This window comes from Etheostoma cragini, chromosome 12 (assembly GCF_013103735.1).
Source record: "Etheostoma cragini isolate CJK2018 chromosome 12, CSU_Ecrag_1.0, whole genome shotgun sequence".
NCBI lineage: Eukaryota > Metazoa > Chordata > Actinopteri > Perciformes > Percidae > Etheostoma > Etheostoma cragini.
In genome coordinates, this window is record NC_048418.1 from 6,111,385 (window position 1) to 6,126,384 (window position 15,000).

Sequence of the window (15,000 nt, forward strand, 5' to 3'; positions counted from 1 at the left end):
TAATGGTTGTTGAGGCTTCATGTGTGGTGCACACTCTAGTGTGAGGATTGAGGGACATTCCACAGAGATGATGTTTGTCAAAGCTGCTTCAAGTGAAGAAGGCTAAAACAACAAGGCAATGAGGTAAAAAAAAGAAAGAAGCTAAATGGAGAAAGATAAATGACAGTCTGATTCCTGTTTGAGAGAATGAGAGACAGAGAGAGGGAACACAGATACAGTAAATGTATAAAAAAACATCTGCACATAATTTGGTAATTAATGGGCTTTAATGTCATTAGTCTCGTCTTGCATGTACCCATCACATTGTCATTATGGGTCACTCGGATTGAATAGAGACATTTTCATATAATTGGGGTTTATGTTATCTTTAAGAATCCTTCAAGATATTTTATAGGATAACAGAATGTTTTGTCGTTAAGAAAAGTGGAAAATGATGTTGATGATCACAATGCAGATGTCATCCAGTTCTTAAAAACTGAGCTTTAGGGTTTGTCGCCTGACTGAATCTGCTGGGCCAAAGGCTTTTGCTGCCCCTGCAAGAGAGGAAATTATATAACATCAATTTTTGAATTATGAACACAAACTTGTTTTGTTTTCTCCATAACACCTCCCGGGCTGTATACAGAAAATACAGGAAAATGCTATCACAAAGTTTTTAAATATGGCCGACGTAACATCTTCATTTTTCTAAGTTTGTACTTACAATAAAAGTAAATATATATACACATACATATATACACATACATATTTACATACATACATACTTACATACAATATTGAGGTTATATATTATATTGAGGTTATATAAGTTAAGCAACTGCAGAAAATTCTCACATTTCAGCTGGAACCGGAATAGTAAGTAGTTACCTAAAGTTGTTGCTGGTTTATTTTATTTTTACCAACAAACAAATCAACAAAACAGAAACATTGTTATTTCAGCTCCAAATCTGATATCGTGGAAACGTTGCAGCTTGAACGCAGTATTCACGCTCCATTTGCTCACACTTCTGGCCTTATTGGATGCCAATGCTATGTCTCCGCTCTTGCACATGCTGAATGGGGTAGGTGGGTGAGTGGGTGGATGGGAGTGGGGTTGGTTGTGTGTGTGTGTGTGTGTGTGTGTGTGTGTGTGTGTGTGTGTGTTGGTCATGTATGCATGAGTGGGAGGGTGTGTGGGGGTGAGAGGGATGCAGGTGAACAGCTTGCGAGTGCCAACAATTCCGCAGGCCAGTCTCGCGCATCACTTGACAGCCATACCCGATAAAGGCCTACGCACAAATGAACTTGTTAAGCAAATGAGTGAACAAGCGAGGGAGGGGTTGGAGGGGTGGAGGGGAGGGGTTGGGACGGAGCACACCGCTGCAGCGGCTTCAGCTAGACCTGCCTGCCTGTCTACACTCATCAGCCATCACTGCCCCTTGTCCCTCTGTCTCTAACTCTTTTTCTATTCCCCTTCCTGTCACTCTGGCATTCTCTTATAGAGCTCTCAGTAGCCGTCTCTATTTCAGTCTGTCTCTTCCCATCTCTCTTGTTCACTCACGCTCATGTAATCCTATTGTTTTATTAGAGAACAGCTTATTTCTAAAAGGGATTGAGAGATTGTCTTCACAATGCTTTGACAGGGTGCCGTCATCCTACGCTTACAGACAATGTACACTGAAAGAGATTGGTACTCTGTGTAGAACTAAAGTGGTTACTAAACAGATAAGATTAGATCCATGGTGTTTACATGTATCTTGCATGTAGTTGACATACGCAGACATGACTAAAAATCCAGTAACAATGGTGGAATCTGTGATTTTCTTTCCTGAAATAAGATTATTGCACCTGAACATTACATTACATTTCATTTAGCTTTAATTCAAAGCAACTTCCACAAGTACGCATTCAAGAGCACCGGAGCTGTATTAAAAAATCTCCCCAAACGCATTAAAATTGCAATCTCTACTTTAAGCAGCCAGAGTCAGGGGATGATCAAGGGTTTTAGATCAAGTAATCTTGATAATTGATAATTTAGGTAAGTTATTGGTTTATTATCACTTGAAAGCGCAGTTGGTGGCAACGAAGGCTCAGCTGTTGGTCTCTACCTTCCTACTGAATATGTAGACACAACTTGGAACATGACGCGTATTGGTAATGGTCCTGAGGTTGAACGTCAGAAGCAAATATTGGATCAAATTTGTGATTTATCAGTGAATGTAATGATTAACAAAACTAAACATTAGTCAATGTTGGACTTGGCTTCTCCATCACATCAATAATCTCCACCAATTCCTCATAATTCTCAATTATGTCAACATTTTCAACACATTCATTAAACATCTAACACATATTAAAATATATATTTTTTAACTTCTGACAATTAACTTTTGGTTAACTGATTGGTAAGGAAAAGACAGGAGGACGATGGCCACTATGAAGGTTAGTATTATAAAATAAAGGAGATGGGGAGGCGGGTATTTTGTCTCCTGTATGTAAAATGTGAAATCGAGGACATGTCTCGCAGCATTTTATTATTATACTTTATGTCAGTGAATGTGCTGAATATCTTCTGGTGGTTCAAAACAAAATTCACTTCTCAAAATCTCATGGGGAACACTGCACATACATAAGTAGGATAATCAATCACTTCTAAATATATAAATGTTTCCACACCCATATTCACATGTAGAAAGGGCACATCTTTGTTTCAATCCTGTTGATGTCTGACATCAAACACCCACCCTCTTCTCTTAGACCTAGCCACACCCAGCCTTCCTTGCCCTTTTTGGCCCTACCCCCATTCTTTCTTCATCCAACTATCCCACTCCCCCCCCCCCCCCCCCCCCCCCCCCCCCCCCCCCCCCAGGGAGGGTATTTGAGTATTCCAGCCTGGTAAGGTTTGTGCTATAAGTGGCGCGGAGATAGAGAAGTTGGTCGGTCATCAGGCCATTGGGACTATTTTCTGTGCTTGCATCAACTTCCTCATCATGGAAAATGATGTCAAGGTAAGGAGCTGGATGACACAGTTGAGGTGTCTACAGGTGAAGTCCAGTGTAGAGACTTTACTAACTAATCATGGACCAAAAAACAACAAAGCTGAAAAGGCTTCTTTAAAATCTGTTGCATCATCTTTTAGTTATAGAGAATATAGAAAGACCTTTAATACTTATAATCTTGTGTCTTGTAAAATATAACAAAGATAGAATAGAGATTATTTGTAGATTATATATGTTCCCATAGGATTACATTTACCTGCTAAGTCTTTTTTTTAATTAAGTACAAACTGGCTTCCCAACTGTCCACCTGAATGAATTTTTTTATGCTGCAAAACTTAGAGAAAGTTATTTGCATACTACATAAAACTACCAATTAAAACTCAACATAAGACCAAAATGTTGGAAACAGAGTTGGCAAACATACTAATACAGAGTAAAGGAAAAAAAGATAGCTGCTAAGTTGCTTATAATATAGACTACGTTTGGGATGTGTGGATGCATCTATGATCTCCAGAACATTCTTTCAGCTGTGTTATTAGTGAAACATGTGGCTGTCTGCTTGTGGTCATCAAGACTGCCTTTCAATGGTAGGTGTGTACAGGACCTTAGCTGCAGAAGAGGGCTGACATGGCTCTGGTATTATGCCTTGGGTACAAACTTCAAAACATTTCCCACATGTTAGACATAAGCTAAAGGTGCTGACACACCAAGCAGACAAACAACTAGTGGCAATGAAGCCCGATTCTCGCGTATCCTCACGACACCTGTGTTTTGGCCAAAGATTTTTCCTTTGAACACACCGCAAAGAATACAGCCAGCCAACTAGTCCATATGTTCTGCACCTGTATGTGAGGAATTGTCTCTCCATGCCAGCAGGTGGCTGTAATCTTTTTGTCATTTAAATAGGTAAACCCGATGTGTAAACTGTTGCTACGATACATACGACTAAACAATGTTTGTCCAATTTTGTCAACGGCAGAACAGAGTCTGCAGTCCCTCTGCTTCACTCCTCGCCAGGACGACAGCAGACATTGGGAGATGGCTAACCAGATTGTCCATCTTCCGGGCTGTCCATTTTCTTTGCAAAGAAGTCTCCCTGTGGTAGTGAAGTGGACGGACTGGGTAGCCCACCGGGGGATGGCTGGCTAGTTAGCTGGCTGGCTAATTCCAGTCATAATGCTTTCATGCTAGATTGGTTACATAAAGTGAGCTAAACAAAGTTTGCACTGTCCTGGCGAAAGCAATGTGCCTTCCTACGCTGTGACTTAAATGAAACATTTACATCAAATGTTCTCCCTTAGTCCTTTTTAAGATTATTTTTGGGACATTTTCCGCCTTTCATTTTGACAGAACAGCTGAAGACATGAAAGGGGAGAGAGAGGAGGAATGACACGCAGCAAAGGGCTGCAGGTCGGAGTCAAACCCGGGCCCGCTGCTTCAAGGAGTAAATCTCTATATGTGGTTATGTGGATGCCCGCTCTACCCACTGAGCTATCGGGGCGCCCCTCCTTTAGTCCTTAAATGGTCATTAATCGATATGAGAGTAGGCTGCTTTGTTGTTTTATCAATGAAACGGTGGAGTTGAAGCAACCGCGCTGTGCAAACACCCACCATGTATATGTTCCTTTACTTTCAGAAGATATTGGCCTCTGATCAAGTGAAATGAAGCCCCCAGAACTTAATTTAGACCCTGGTATCTGCAGTGGAAATGCAACAAGTTTCTAAAAGAGGGGAAATTCCTGTGGTTGAAACAGGGTGTTGAATACGGTGGTTGCATAATTTCAGAGGATGGCCACAACCAACATTTTGATGGAAAGCAGGCCAGTCTGCAGGAACGCATTGTTAAGTGTTTTATTGTGAACCGGAGACCACTGACTGGCTGAGTGACTTTTCCAATGTATGGATTGATGTAACCTGTATGTGACCCCTAGCTTCTGGGCGGCCATCTATGCCACCCTTCATCTGACAGGGCTTGACTTTCTCTCCTTTTTCCTTCTCCTTCTCCTCTCTCCTCCTCCTGACACCCCATCCTTTGGTTTCAATTAATCAGCCGTGGAGGGGGATTTATTCAGTCTATGCCCAATGGGATCCTTTGGTATGTGGCCCCAATGGTAGCAGGTTGAGAAGCCACGGTCTACACTGCCTTTAGGCCTATTACTCTCACCTCACAGCCCACTCATAAAAGGAGCTTTGAGCCGCCTGTTTTGGGGGGGGGATCCGGTTGGCTTTTTGTTCCATAATAGCCAAGTGGATTCAGTCACAGCAGACAGACATGTTTACTAAATTCTGCATAGGTGGGGCAAGGGAGATTACGTGTGCCGCTTTGAATAACTAAGGCTTGATTATTGGTCCGGGGAAACAGTATCAGGAGCGGCTCATCTAAAAGAATGATTTAAAGAGTGTTCCGATTGCACTTATTTGCATGATTGGGATTTGAATATAAAAGGAGATTGAGCAAAACTGACTGGGGGACCTGGCACTGGCAAGAATCACTCGGCGCTTTGGCATTGATGAGGTAGCTAAACGATCAGTATTTATGTGAATGAGACAGTTGAATAAATGTGCGGCCAGCCCAACATGCACTGTTGGATAAATTTGTCACATCATTGGTATTCCATGATGTCTTGTAGTCAAGGGTTGTCTTGTAAAGAGTATAATGTCATGGAAAGCTCAAAATACTGGGAAAATATAACTTTTTTTCCTTTTTGTGCATTGGCAACCTGGTGCTGACATGTTTGAGACAGTACATCCTCAGTCTGCACACACTTTTTTACTATTTTAATATTATCAAGAGGCTCTCATGACTTTGTCTGATGCAAGAAAAGTACATATATAAAACTGTGGTCCTTTTCACCTTTTGGCAAAGCTCTACCAGAAGGCAGGAGTGAGTTAAGATCAGCTGCTTGTGTGAATAAAAATCCATGAATGCATTAAAGGTCAACTTTGTAGTGTGATAGCATAGCAAACAAACGTCTACATTTCAGCTGACGTACCTAATATTGCCAGTCATCACATCTTTCACCAGCAGTCGTATCACCATCAACACATGTGGATTTAAAAAAAAAAAGATTTTAAGCAGAAGATGCTGCAGTGTTTCCTCAAAATGAATTCAACAGTGGCGCATTGCCGCTGTTAAATGCTTAGCAGTGCTGTTACATAAAAATCTCCCCAAAATGCTTTAAACTATCTTTACATTAAGCACTCAGAGTCGGGAATGATCAATGATCGCACTGGGAACACCACAGCGACCATAAACCTACTTTAAGAGCATGCCATTGCAACTATGACCCCTTTGAACACATAAAAGGTCCCTTCACTAAAACCTCTCTGCACCCAATCTGCACACAGTTATTAGCTGGCTTCTCATTTTTAGATTTCATTATGGATATTTTGTGAGTTAGCTAAACTACAAAATAATCTGGTGTCTGTCATGGATAAATAGTAACAACACGCACAGCACTGGCTCGGTATTCTTTGTGGTGCTGGGAATCAAATTTCCTGGAGATCCATTTTAAAAAGAAATAAAATAAAATTCCCACTCACACTTTTCACCTCTGTATTTGGTTTATGTGTCAGCGTTTTGGTCCCAGAGACCTTTCTCCAATCACATAACAGTAAAGCAACAGAGTACCCAGAACTTAAATACAAATCATGAGTCCATGATGATCCACAGCAGTGTTGGATGTGTGACCATGATCACACTCACGGGGGGAAATACCAAATCCCCTCTGATGAAAACAAAACATTTTTTAAAAGTGAAACGTCAATCAGCACCCTTTAAGAAAAAGTCTCTTTGCTGTTCTCAAAGACCAACAGAGTCTTTTGGTCTATAAACCATATGCTAGCTCATGTCTTTTTCCATCCTGGTAGTTGTCGCAGATAGCAGTTGAGTACTGACCGACAGCAAACACTGGAGAATAGTAAAAAATAATAGTACTACTATAAGTTCATCACATTTTCCTCACCTTAATCAGGATGTCCAGATATTCCGAGCTGAGGGGCAGCTTGTCCTGTCAGTTTATGCAATTATACCTTTAGTGAGCTTTAGCTCAGTGCTGAAATCAGGATAAATTTAGAAGATGTCTTATTTATTTTGCTGTCATTGCCAGACGTGTTGATAGACACAAGTAATAACATTTCTGAGTATGTCTATCAAATCTTGTGTCATTGTATTTTTTTCCATTTCTATTCTCAGGGTGTACAGTTTTTACAATATTGTTGGTGGATGGAGCAGTGACACCCTAAATAAGTATTACTGAACCCCTTTGACCCTCTCCTAGACGATCATTGCAGAAACACTGATATCCTCTGCTAGAAATTGTAGTAAAGTACAAAACATTGCTTTTTAATGTGTGCGTTTTAACATAAATATACAGTACATGTGCAAGTGTAGAGACCTCATGTGTGACATGTTAAATTATAACCAGGTAATACACTGTGGAGGTACATATGTGGAAATGCCTATGGTATATAGTTATCACACTCCTGTAGACAGTATAAATCTTTTTTTTCTTGCTAAAACAAAACAACAAAACCTCCTGTTCTCATAGTCTATATCCACAACGTTCCACTTCCATCGCTATAGGAGGTGTCACTAAATAGAATTCAGTTGGCAATTGTATGATGTTAACAACCATGTCTTGTAGGTGGGATGCACTCTACTGTTTGCCTTCTGTCGCAACTGTAGGAAGACACCCTTTTTAAAAACTCAGAAGATTAGAAGACATGCAAATTTAGTGAATACAAAAATAAAAGTGCTAATAATAAATATGTTGTACTTTCACTCTTCAAATGTCTACTCCCATTGTTTTTATACTGTCCAAACCACATTTGTATTTTTTTAACTGAAGTTTAAAGATCATCATTAAAGGAAAGGAAGGGGAAAAGGGAAGTAATCTAAAGTGTGATGCAATAAGATAAAAAGGAAGTTTGTAGTTTTTTCTACACTCAAGTGGACAGTGCAGTACGGACATGTCTGCAGTCGCTAGCAGGATGTAACACGGCATCGCAGAACGTGTAGTGGGACCAAAGCGACAGCTGCAAACATGATTTTGGAGCATCCCTGATCCAAGGAAACATCCTGGGGGAAAAAGAAAATGTCACTTGCAGTGTGAGCCTGCACAACACAGATCCGTGTTTCTCTGAGCATTCACATGCGAGGCACTGAGCTGGCAGTCTCTACCAGGTCAGCTTAGCAGAGAGATGAGTTGGGGACTTTGTATTTTGTTTACAGCTGTTTGACACATTGCTGGTCTGAAACCTGTGAGATTATGATTACAGAATAGTGAATCACTTGTTCTGCTCATTGTCAGAATGGATTGTGCTAAATACACAATAGCACCAAACTCTAATGAGAAAAAGCTGTGTCTTTATTGGACACCTGAGTTTTGCACCAGTTTTTAAAGTGTCGCTGTATTCAGCTCTGAGAACAGTTGTGGCTTATACCTGAATATCTGCAATTTGGAGTTTAGTTTCACTCCTGTATTATTGTTCAGTAAACCCTGTTATGTTGATGATTTTTTTAAAAGTGTTAAGCTGCTAAAAGTGCATATTTAACCTTTCCTGCTATTGCTGCTTCACAATAAAAGCTTTCGATTGGCGATTCATTATTATGAAGAACTGATAGGAAATGCAATATGCTTGTCACCAAGTTATAGGAGCTTTATTAGCAGGGCTATTCTTCAATGAAACATGTCTAATCATTTGAATAATATTTGAATGCAATTGAATGTCTTAATTCATAGTGTCACAACATAACAGAATCTAACATTTCACATAGAGCAAGTCTCGACCACACTCTATAATTGACACATTCTGCAGTTTGAAATATTTCAGGGAGAAACAATGTGAACAGAATCAGAGACTGTCTGTTGACAGCCTATTTTGTGTTTTGGAGCACACATCATGCACACAACCTGGCATAAAATGTTGTTTTAAACATTTGACATATTTGTTTGTGCATTTAACAGCTTTTTGCTGCCAAGCATGCTTTTGCATGATCACTACATCTATGCTTGACTGTCACACAAAAGACTGAAAACCCCAAAGGGCCTGATAATCAGACTGTCACTTGTTTTCAGTTTGTTGTTGTGACATTAGTCTGACATTTTGTACATGTTAGCTTCTTTCTGTATATCTTAGAGAGCCTAGTTTTCCTTGATGGAACTAACATATCAGTCCCATTATTGTAAAATGTCAGTCAACAGGGAGGCAGTTGCAAGGAGAAGATAACTTTAAGTTGGTCTAAGAAATATGCCAACAGAAGTTGCTGTCTCTGTAGGTCATCCTTCAACAACTTAACAATGTCATGTTTGTTGTAATTGTTTGGCACATCTTCTGTCACCATTGTTCTTGCTATAGCATTGTTTCCCCTTGTATTAACTCAACCTCAAAGCTTTGATTGACTGGGATGGTTTTTCCAAGTGCAGAAATTTAAAACATGACATTTCCTCACGATCATCTTGGCATTTTTGCGTACCATGTAGGAAAATGTATGAGCATTGCCGAACTTGTGAGCAACAATTATCTATGAAACATGTCTAAGTCCTCTTAACTCACAAGTCTTTCCCCAAAGTCAACGCATTACTCTAAATATGTGTAATAGGCTGCTTCTTTTGTTAATTTCATCATTGCCCTGATGCAACAACAGCAAAATCAACGCTGTGACTCAAGAGACCCTGGAAAGAGGAAAAACGTTGCAAATTAAATCAAAGGAGAGACAAGGATGGGTGCATGTATGGTCTTACATAAAGGCCAGATGGTCCCAGAGAAGCATGTGACATAGAAATGGAGGGATATGTAGAGATCAGTGTCTGTCTGTCTGACTGACTGGCCAGGGGGCTCCTCAGAGTCAGCACCGCAGGCTATGACACCTGGGTGCAGACATCGGGGTCAATCAAAGGAGATAGGGATTAGTGACTAAAACTTGTTTCCCATAAAACCAGTCCACAACCAACAGAGACTGTGTAAACTGGTGGGTCATACTCTACCTGTAGCTGGATGGGTCAATAGTAATAACACAACAGCTTTTCAAGATCCAAGATAGCTGTGCTGCTTTCTCTCTGTTCCACTTAGGGCTGTTGTTAGTGGAAAAATAGTTATGTACTGTATGTACAGCTTTTTTTCCCTAGGGTGTTTTGGTTGAAGATGTTTAGATTTGGCACTTAAAGGAGCAGTGTCCAGGTTTCAGTAGCATCTAGCGGTAAGGTTGAAGGTTGCAACCAACTAAATACCCCTCTGGTCACCCCTCCCTTTCAAGCATGTAGGATAATCTACGGTGGCCTTCAAGTAATGGTAAAACGCAAAAGACCCTCTCTAGATGCATTGTTTGATTAGTCCATTTTGGGCAGCTGTAGAAACATTGTGGTGTGACATGGCGGGCTCTGTGGAAAAGGACTACGTATACAGACATGAATGACTCATTCCAAGTTAATGAAAACACAACACTTCTTAGTTTCAGGTGATTATACATGAATGAAAACATATTCATAAATGTTCTAATCCATTTGTGCCAGTAGATCCTCCTGAATGCTAAACAATGCTACTTGTGCAGTAAAACCAAGTTATTTGGTGCATTTCTTTAGAAATGTATTTCGTTCTATATTTAATGGTGGAAAATTGGAATCACCCGACTTCTTCTTTCAAAATACCTATTTGGATACTTAGTTTACATTCTGTATTCCTGTAGCTCTGTTTCATTTGCTTTGGCCTTAGTGTTACTGACTAGCACGGCCGTCTGTTTGTTGTGCTAACCACAGCGCATGTTGCTAAGGGCGTACAGCTAATATAAGTGTCTGGGCAGAACTCTTGCTCGTGAACCTTGGTTCCACATTATGCGCATCAATCTACATTCAAAATAAAAAAAAAAGCTAAATCATCGATTACAAAGGCATGATGCCGATCTAGCTTTCAAGTATTTTTTACTGAATATCAGTTAGTGGGGGCAACCCTACTTTGTAATATTTCAATATAGCAACTAAGTTGTTTACACTGCAACAACACAGTGCCTGTTTTCATAATAAAAGAACATCAACTGACTACGTCCTGTACTTCTTCTCTACTCACTCTGCATGCCAGTCCCTGTCTGGAATATGTCATGTTGTTTTAGAGAGTGTACACCAAAAATGAATGGGTCATTGCTATTCCCAGTGTTTTATCACCTTTCTGTTTGTTTGGACTATAGACCTGAGCCAAGCTGTCAACCTGTGTGCTTATGTACGAGTGCCAGGTGCACAGAGAACACACACAGCTGCACATATTGTTTCTCCATCCATCCATCCATCCATCTTCATCCGCTTATCCGGTATCAGGTCGCGGGGGCAGCAGCTCCAGCAGGGGACCCCAAACTTCCCTTTCCCAAGCCACATTAACCAACTCTGACTGGGGGACTGTGTTTCTTACGCTCCTTTTCCTTCCAAAGTCAACTCCAGACAGAGACTTCGTAATGTGTGACCCGCTGTGACGGCGAGGCTCACTGCTGTGGGTTTCTACTCACACACTGCTGTGATCGTGGCTTCACTCTGAGCATCTCCACGCCAACAACACTTGTGTTTGCTGATCTTCCTCTCCGTCCCACCTGCAACCTCCACTCCTGCACAACAAAAGGTCAAGGATGCTGGAGAAAATGCTCTTTGTTTTGCCCTCCTGACATGCAAGCACAGTCAGACTCAAAGAAAAACAACAGAGCTTTGGGAAAAATATGTTGGCTTTTTGTTTTAATTGGTTGTTGCTGTCAAATATTTTTTTCTTTCTCTTTTTCATCAGTCCTTCTCGCAGCTGTCTCAAAGTTGAACTACAGCACAATGGGGGCAAAAGGGCAAAATGTGGATGTTCTTGTGGTTATTTCTGTTTCGCTGATGAACAAGTTCCCGCTCTGTGTCGGAGGCAGTGTGTTTATTTGGGATAGGTGTGTGTGTGTGATTGTGTCTGAGCAACATGCTATCTCTAGGACTAGGTGTCCTGCAGCCATTTTATAGAAAAGGAACCAAACACATATGTCACTTTATTGCTTTTATGTAAATTTTAATGCAACATCTTGTTCACAAACAAAGCTGTTAAATAAGCCCATTAAGGACGGTTGTACTATAATACTTATTAATTAATGTGTATATATTCATTCATCATAGCTGAAAAGGTATGACATTGCATTTAGTGTATTACCTAATGACAGGGTTAGGAATGGAATTTTGTGATTTAAAAGAATTGTTGAGAGCAAAATGAACTTTTTCCCGCCAATAAGAAGGGTGTTTTTTGTGACCAGTATTTACATTTTTGTTCATTCATTGAGCCTCTGAAAATAAGGCTCTGCTATACACAGATAACACGAGCAGCATGAGTGAGTGAATTGAGTTTTTATTACTGTATTGTGCCATACAACTGTGCTGCGCCCACATAGACAACAAATAATTCATATAAGCCAGAACCCGAGTGCTGTGTCTACAATTTCAAACATTAAAAGTTAAAAAATTAAAATACTTTCACAATCAAATCTTTAAAAAAGTTTTAAAAATGTATTGTATATTACTGGAAAAACAACTCAAGCATGTACCAGTTAAACAGGCCATGTTGCCTTTTTTTCAGGCTTTTGAGGCAAAACTTTCAAATTTAAAGACATAAAATAACAACAACAATTTCAATATTTCAATCATCTGTACTCAACAATGTTTAGGGGTTTGCTGAACTCTTTCATGAAAAAAATAACTTAAATCAACACAGTTTGTTGCCCGTTGAAGACTGGTTTACTTTACATTCTTACTTGCAATGATGACACAGTTTACACAATTTTGCACGATTTGAAGCAAATATGTAAAGTTACCAAGATCATTACATCATTTCAGAATGTTAATGACTAGTCTGTTAAGTCAATGACCTTTACTGATCTGTACATGTACCTTTTTACCAAAAGAGTGTTTCAAAATTAGCAGTATTTAGAGCTTAAGTGTCTTCATGGGTGACCACAAAACACAGACAGACAGAAACAGCTGAGGTTAAGAAGGAGGTCAGGAGAGAGAGAGCATATGATGCCAGCAGATGGAGTAAACGAGGGAGGGAGGGAGGAGAGGAGAGGAGAAGCTCGAAATCAGGACGACAAGACCAAATGCTTATCTGCTGTTATTAAGGCACTGATTTCACTTTACATCCTGTCTGCTCCAGCGCACCCACCTTCTGCCAGACTTTGGGGTAGAGGAGATAGTATGTTACAGGAACTGTTGAATGATACCAGCGTTTAAGTCAAGACCACCTAAACCAAGACCAAGTCAAGACAAAGACTTTGAGGGGTTAAGACCAAGTCAAGACCAAAACAAGGCAAGACTGAGTCAAGACAGCCAGAGCTTCTCCTGTCTTGCACATTCACTTTCTTGGGAGTGAGTGTGTTAAGGGGGCGGCAAGAGGGGGTTAACAGTTACACATTTTGAAATTAGAGTCTTCATTATCTGAGAACAAGACCTTCGCAAAGTGTTCTTGAGACCAGTCTTAAGACCAAGACAGATCTCAAGTACTAAAACACTGCATGATACTAATGAAAATAATACTTTAAATTCACCTATTTGGCCAAATAGGGAAAATAAGGCCTTCCAGGATGCTCCACACTGCCACAGCATTCACTTCTGATTCTTGTCTGTAAGAGAGATGTGTTTTAATCCTTTTGAGCGCTGTTGTTTCACCCGATGCAGCAGCACTTTCTCAGAAACACATTCACTTTCCTGCCACCTGAAGTCACCTCTGTCTCTGTCTCTGTCTCTGTCTTTGCTGTAGAATGGAGCAGTTCCAGGCGAGCCAGTGAAGAAGGATGAAAACTCCCGGAGAGGGAACTGGGGCAACCAGATAGAGTTTGTCCTCACCAGCGTGGGCTATGCTGTGGGCCTGGGCAATGTCTGGAGGTTTCCCTACCTTTGCTACAGAAATGGAGGAGGTATGCATCATGATGTAGAGCCTCATTTCTATTGGCCAATGACGCACCACATACATAGAGTAAAGTCCATTTATACATACAGTACATTAAACATACATGATTATTTACTACACACTTGCCTTGAACAAGCAGTTCTCCAAGTTGATGATTCAGATGAAGCCTGATGAATCTGTAAGGAAGGAATTTAAAGCTCCATGAATCATGATTGTGTAAATCTATCTCTAAGTTTATGTGAAATATGGTAGATTCTTTACAGCTACTAGCTGATTTCAAATAAGTGATTTATTTAATCATGTTACTTCATTAATACGTATGCTATAGTGCGTAGTTTCTGTTGCCCCCACGAGGAACTCTAAGTAATGACAACAAAACTGTCGGCAGTTTCCCAGTTTACATCACAGGTGTATCAGCCATATTCCATATTAGAGCCCATCTTTTACTATCACAGTTGATCATCTCACATCTGTCTGATTGTACCTTCTAAAACATTTTAATCAATGCAGTTGTCTTCACTAGTTATGTTACAGCTCACACTCAATGAACTCAATGTACTTCAATGAACTATAATTCAAAGCATCTTTTTAAGCATCAGTTGTAGTTGTGCGTTACTACATTACTACATTATTGTTTCCTGGGGTGTGAATGCTGTCATAATCTGTCCGCAGAATGGACCCAGCTGCTTCTTGCTGCTTACACTAACGTGCCGCTTTTACCATGCAGCCACTGCATTTGGCACATAAGAATGTAATGAGTACAAAGTACATCAAGGCCATGGAGTCTTTCTTCCCTCTAGTTAAATGCAGCCTTAAAACTCTGGATTAAATAGACTAAAATAGTTTCTAAATAGTATTAGAAAATGCACTAAAAGATAGTAAAAAGTGGTGAGCTTGGCCAAGTCCAATAACTCCGTGACCCAGACCTTTTCTTGGCATCTATCCCACACTCCAGTTTTTGTTTGCACTGCAAATATTTGTGTATATATATGTATGCAGATGGAAGAACTGCATTCCTGTACATTCCTGTACAAGGACTCTGTACATGTAGGTCATTTTACTATCTCAAACACAGCTGCAAAAAGTGCACAGAGGACAGGAGAGCTGAGCTTAACTA

At 40.2% G+C, this 15,000-nt stretch overlaps 1 protein-coding gene across 3 annotated transcripts in view; it reads left to right on the forward strand.

The window, feature by feature from the left end:
* Positions 1 to 15,000, forward strand: part of slc6a9 (solute carrier family 6 member 9) — a 68,907-nt gene that overhangs the window by 35,133 nt on the left and 18,774 nt on the right. For all 3 annotated transcript variants that reach the window (XM_034887304.1, XM_034887306.1, XM_034887303.1), the window contains one exon: positions 13,734 to 13,890. In XM_034887304.1, coding sequence (XP_034743195.1) covers positions 13,734 to 13,890 — 157 coding nt within the window. The remainder of the gene's footprint in view (positions 1 to 13,733; positions 13,891 to 15,000) is intronic.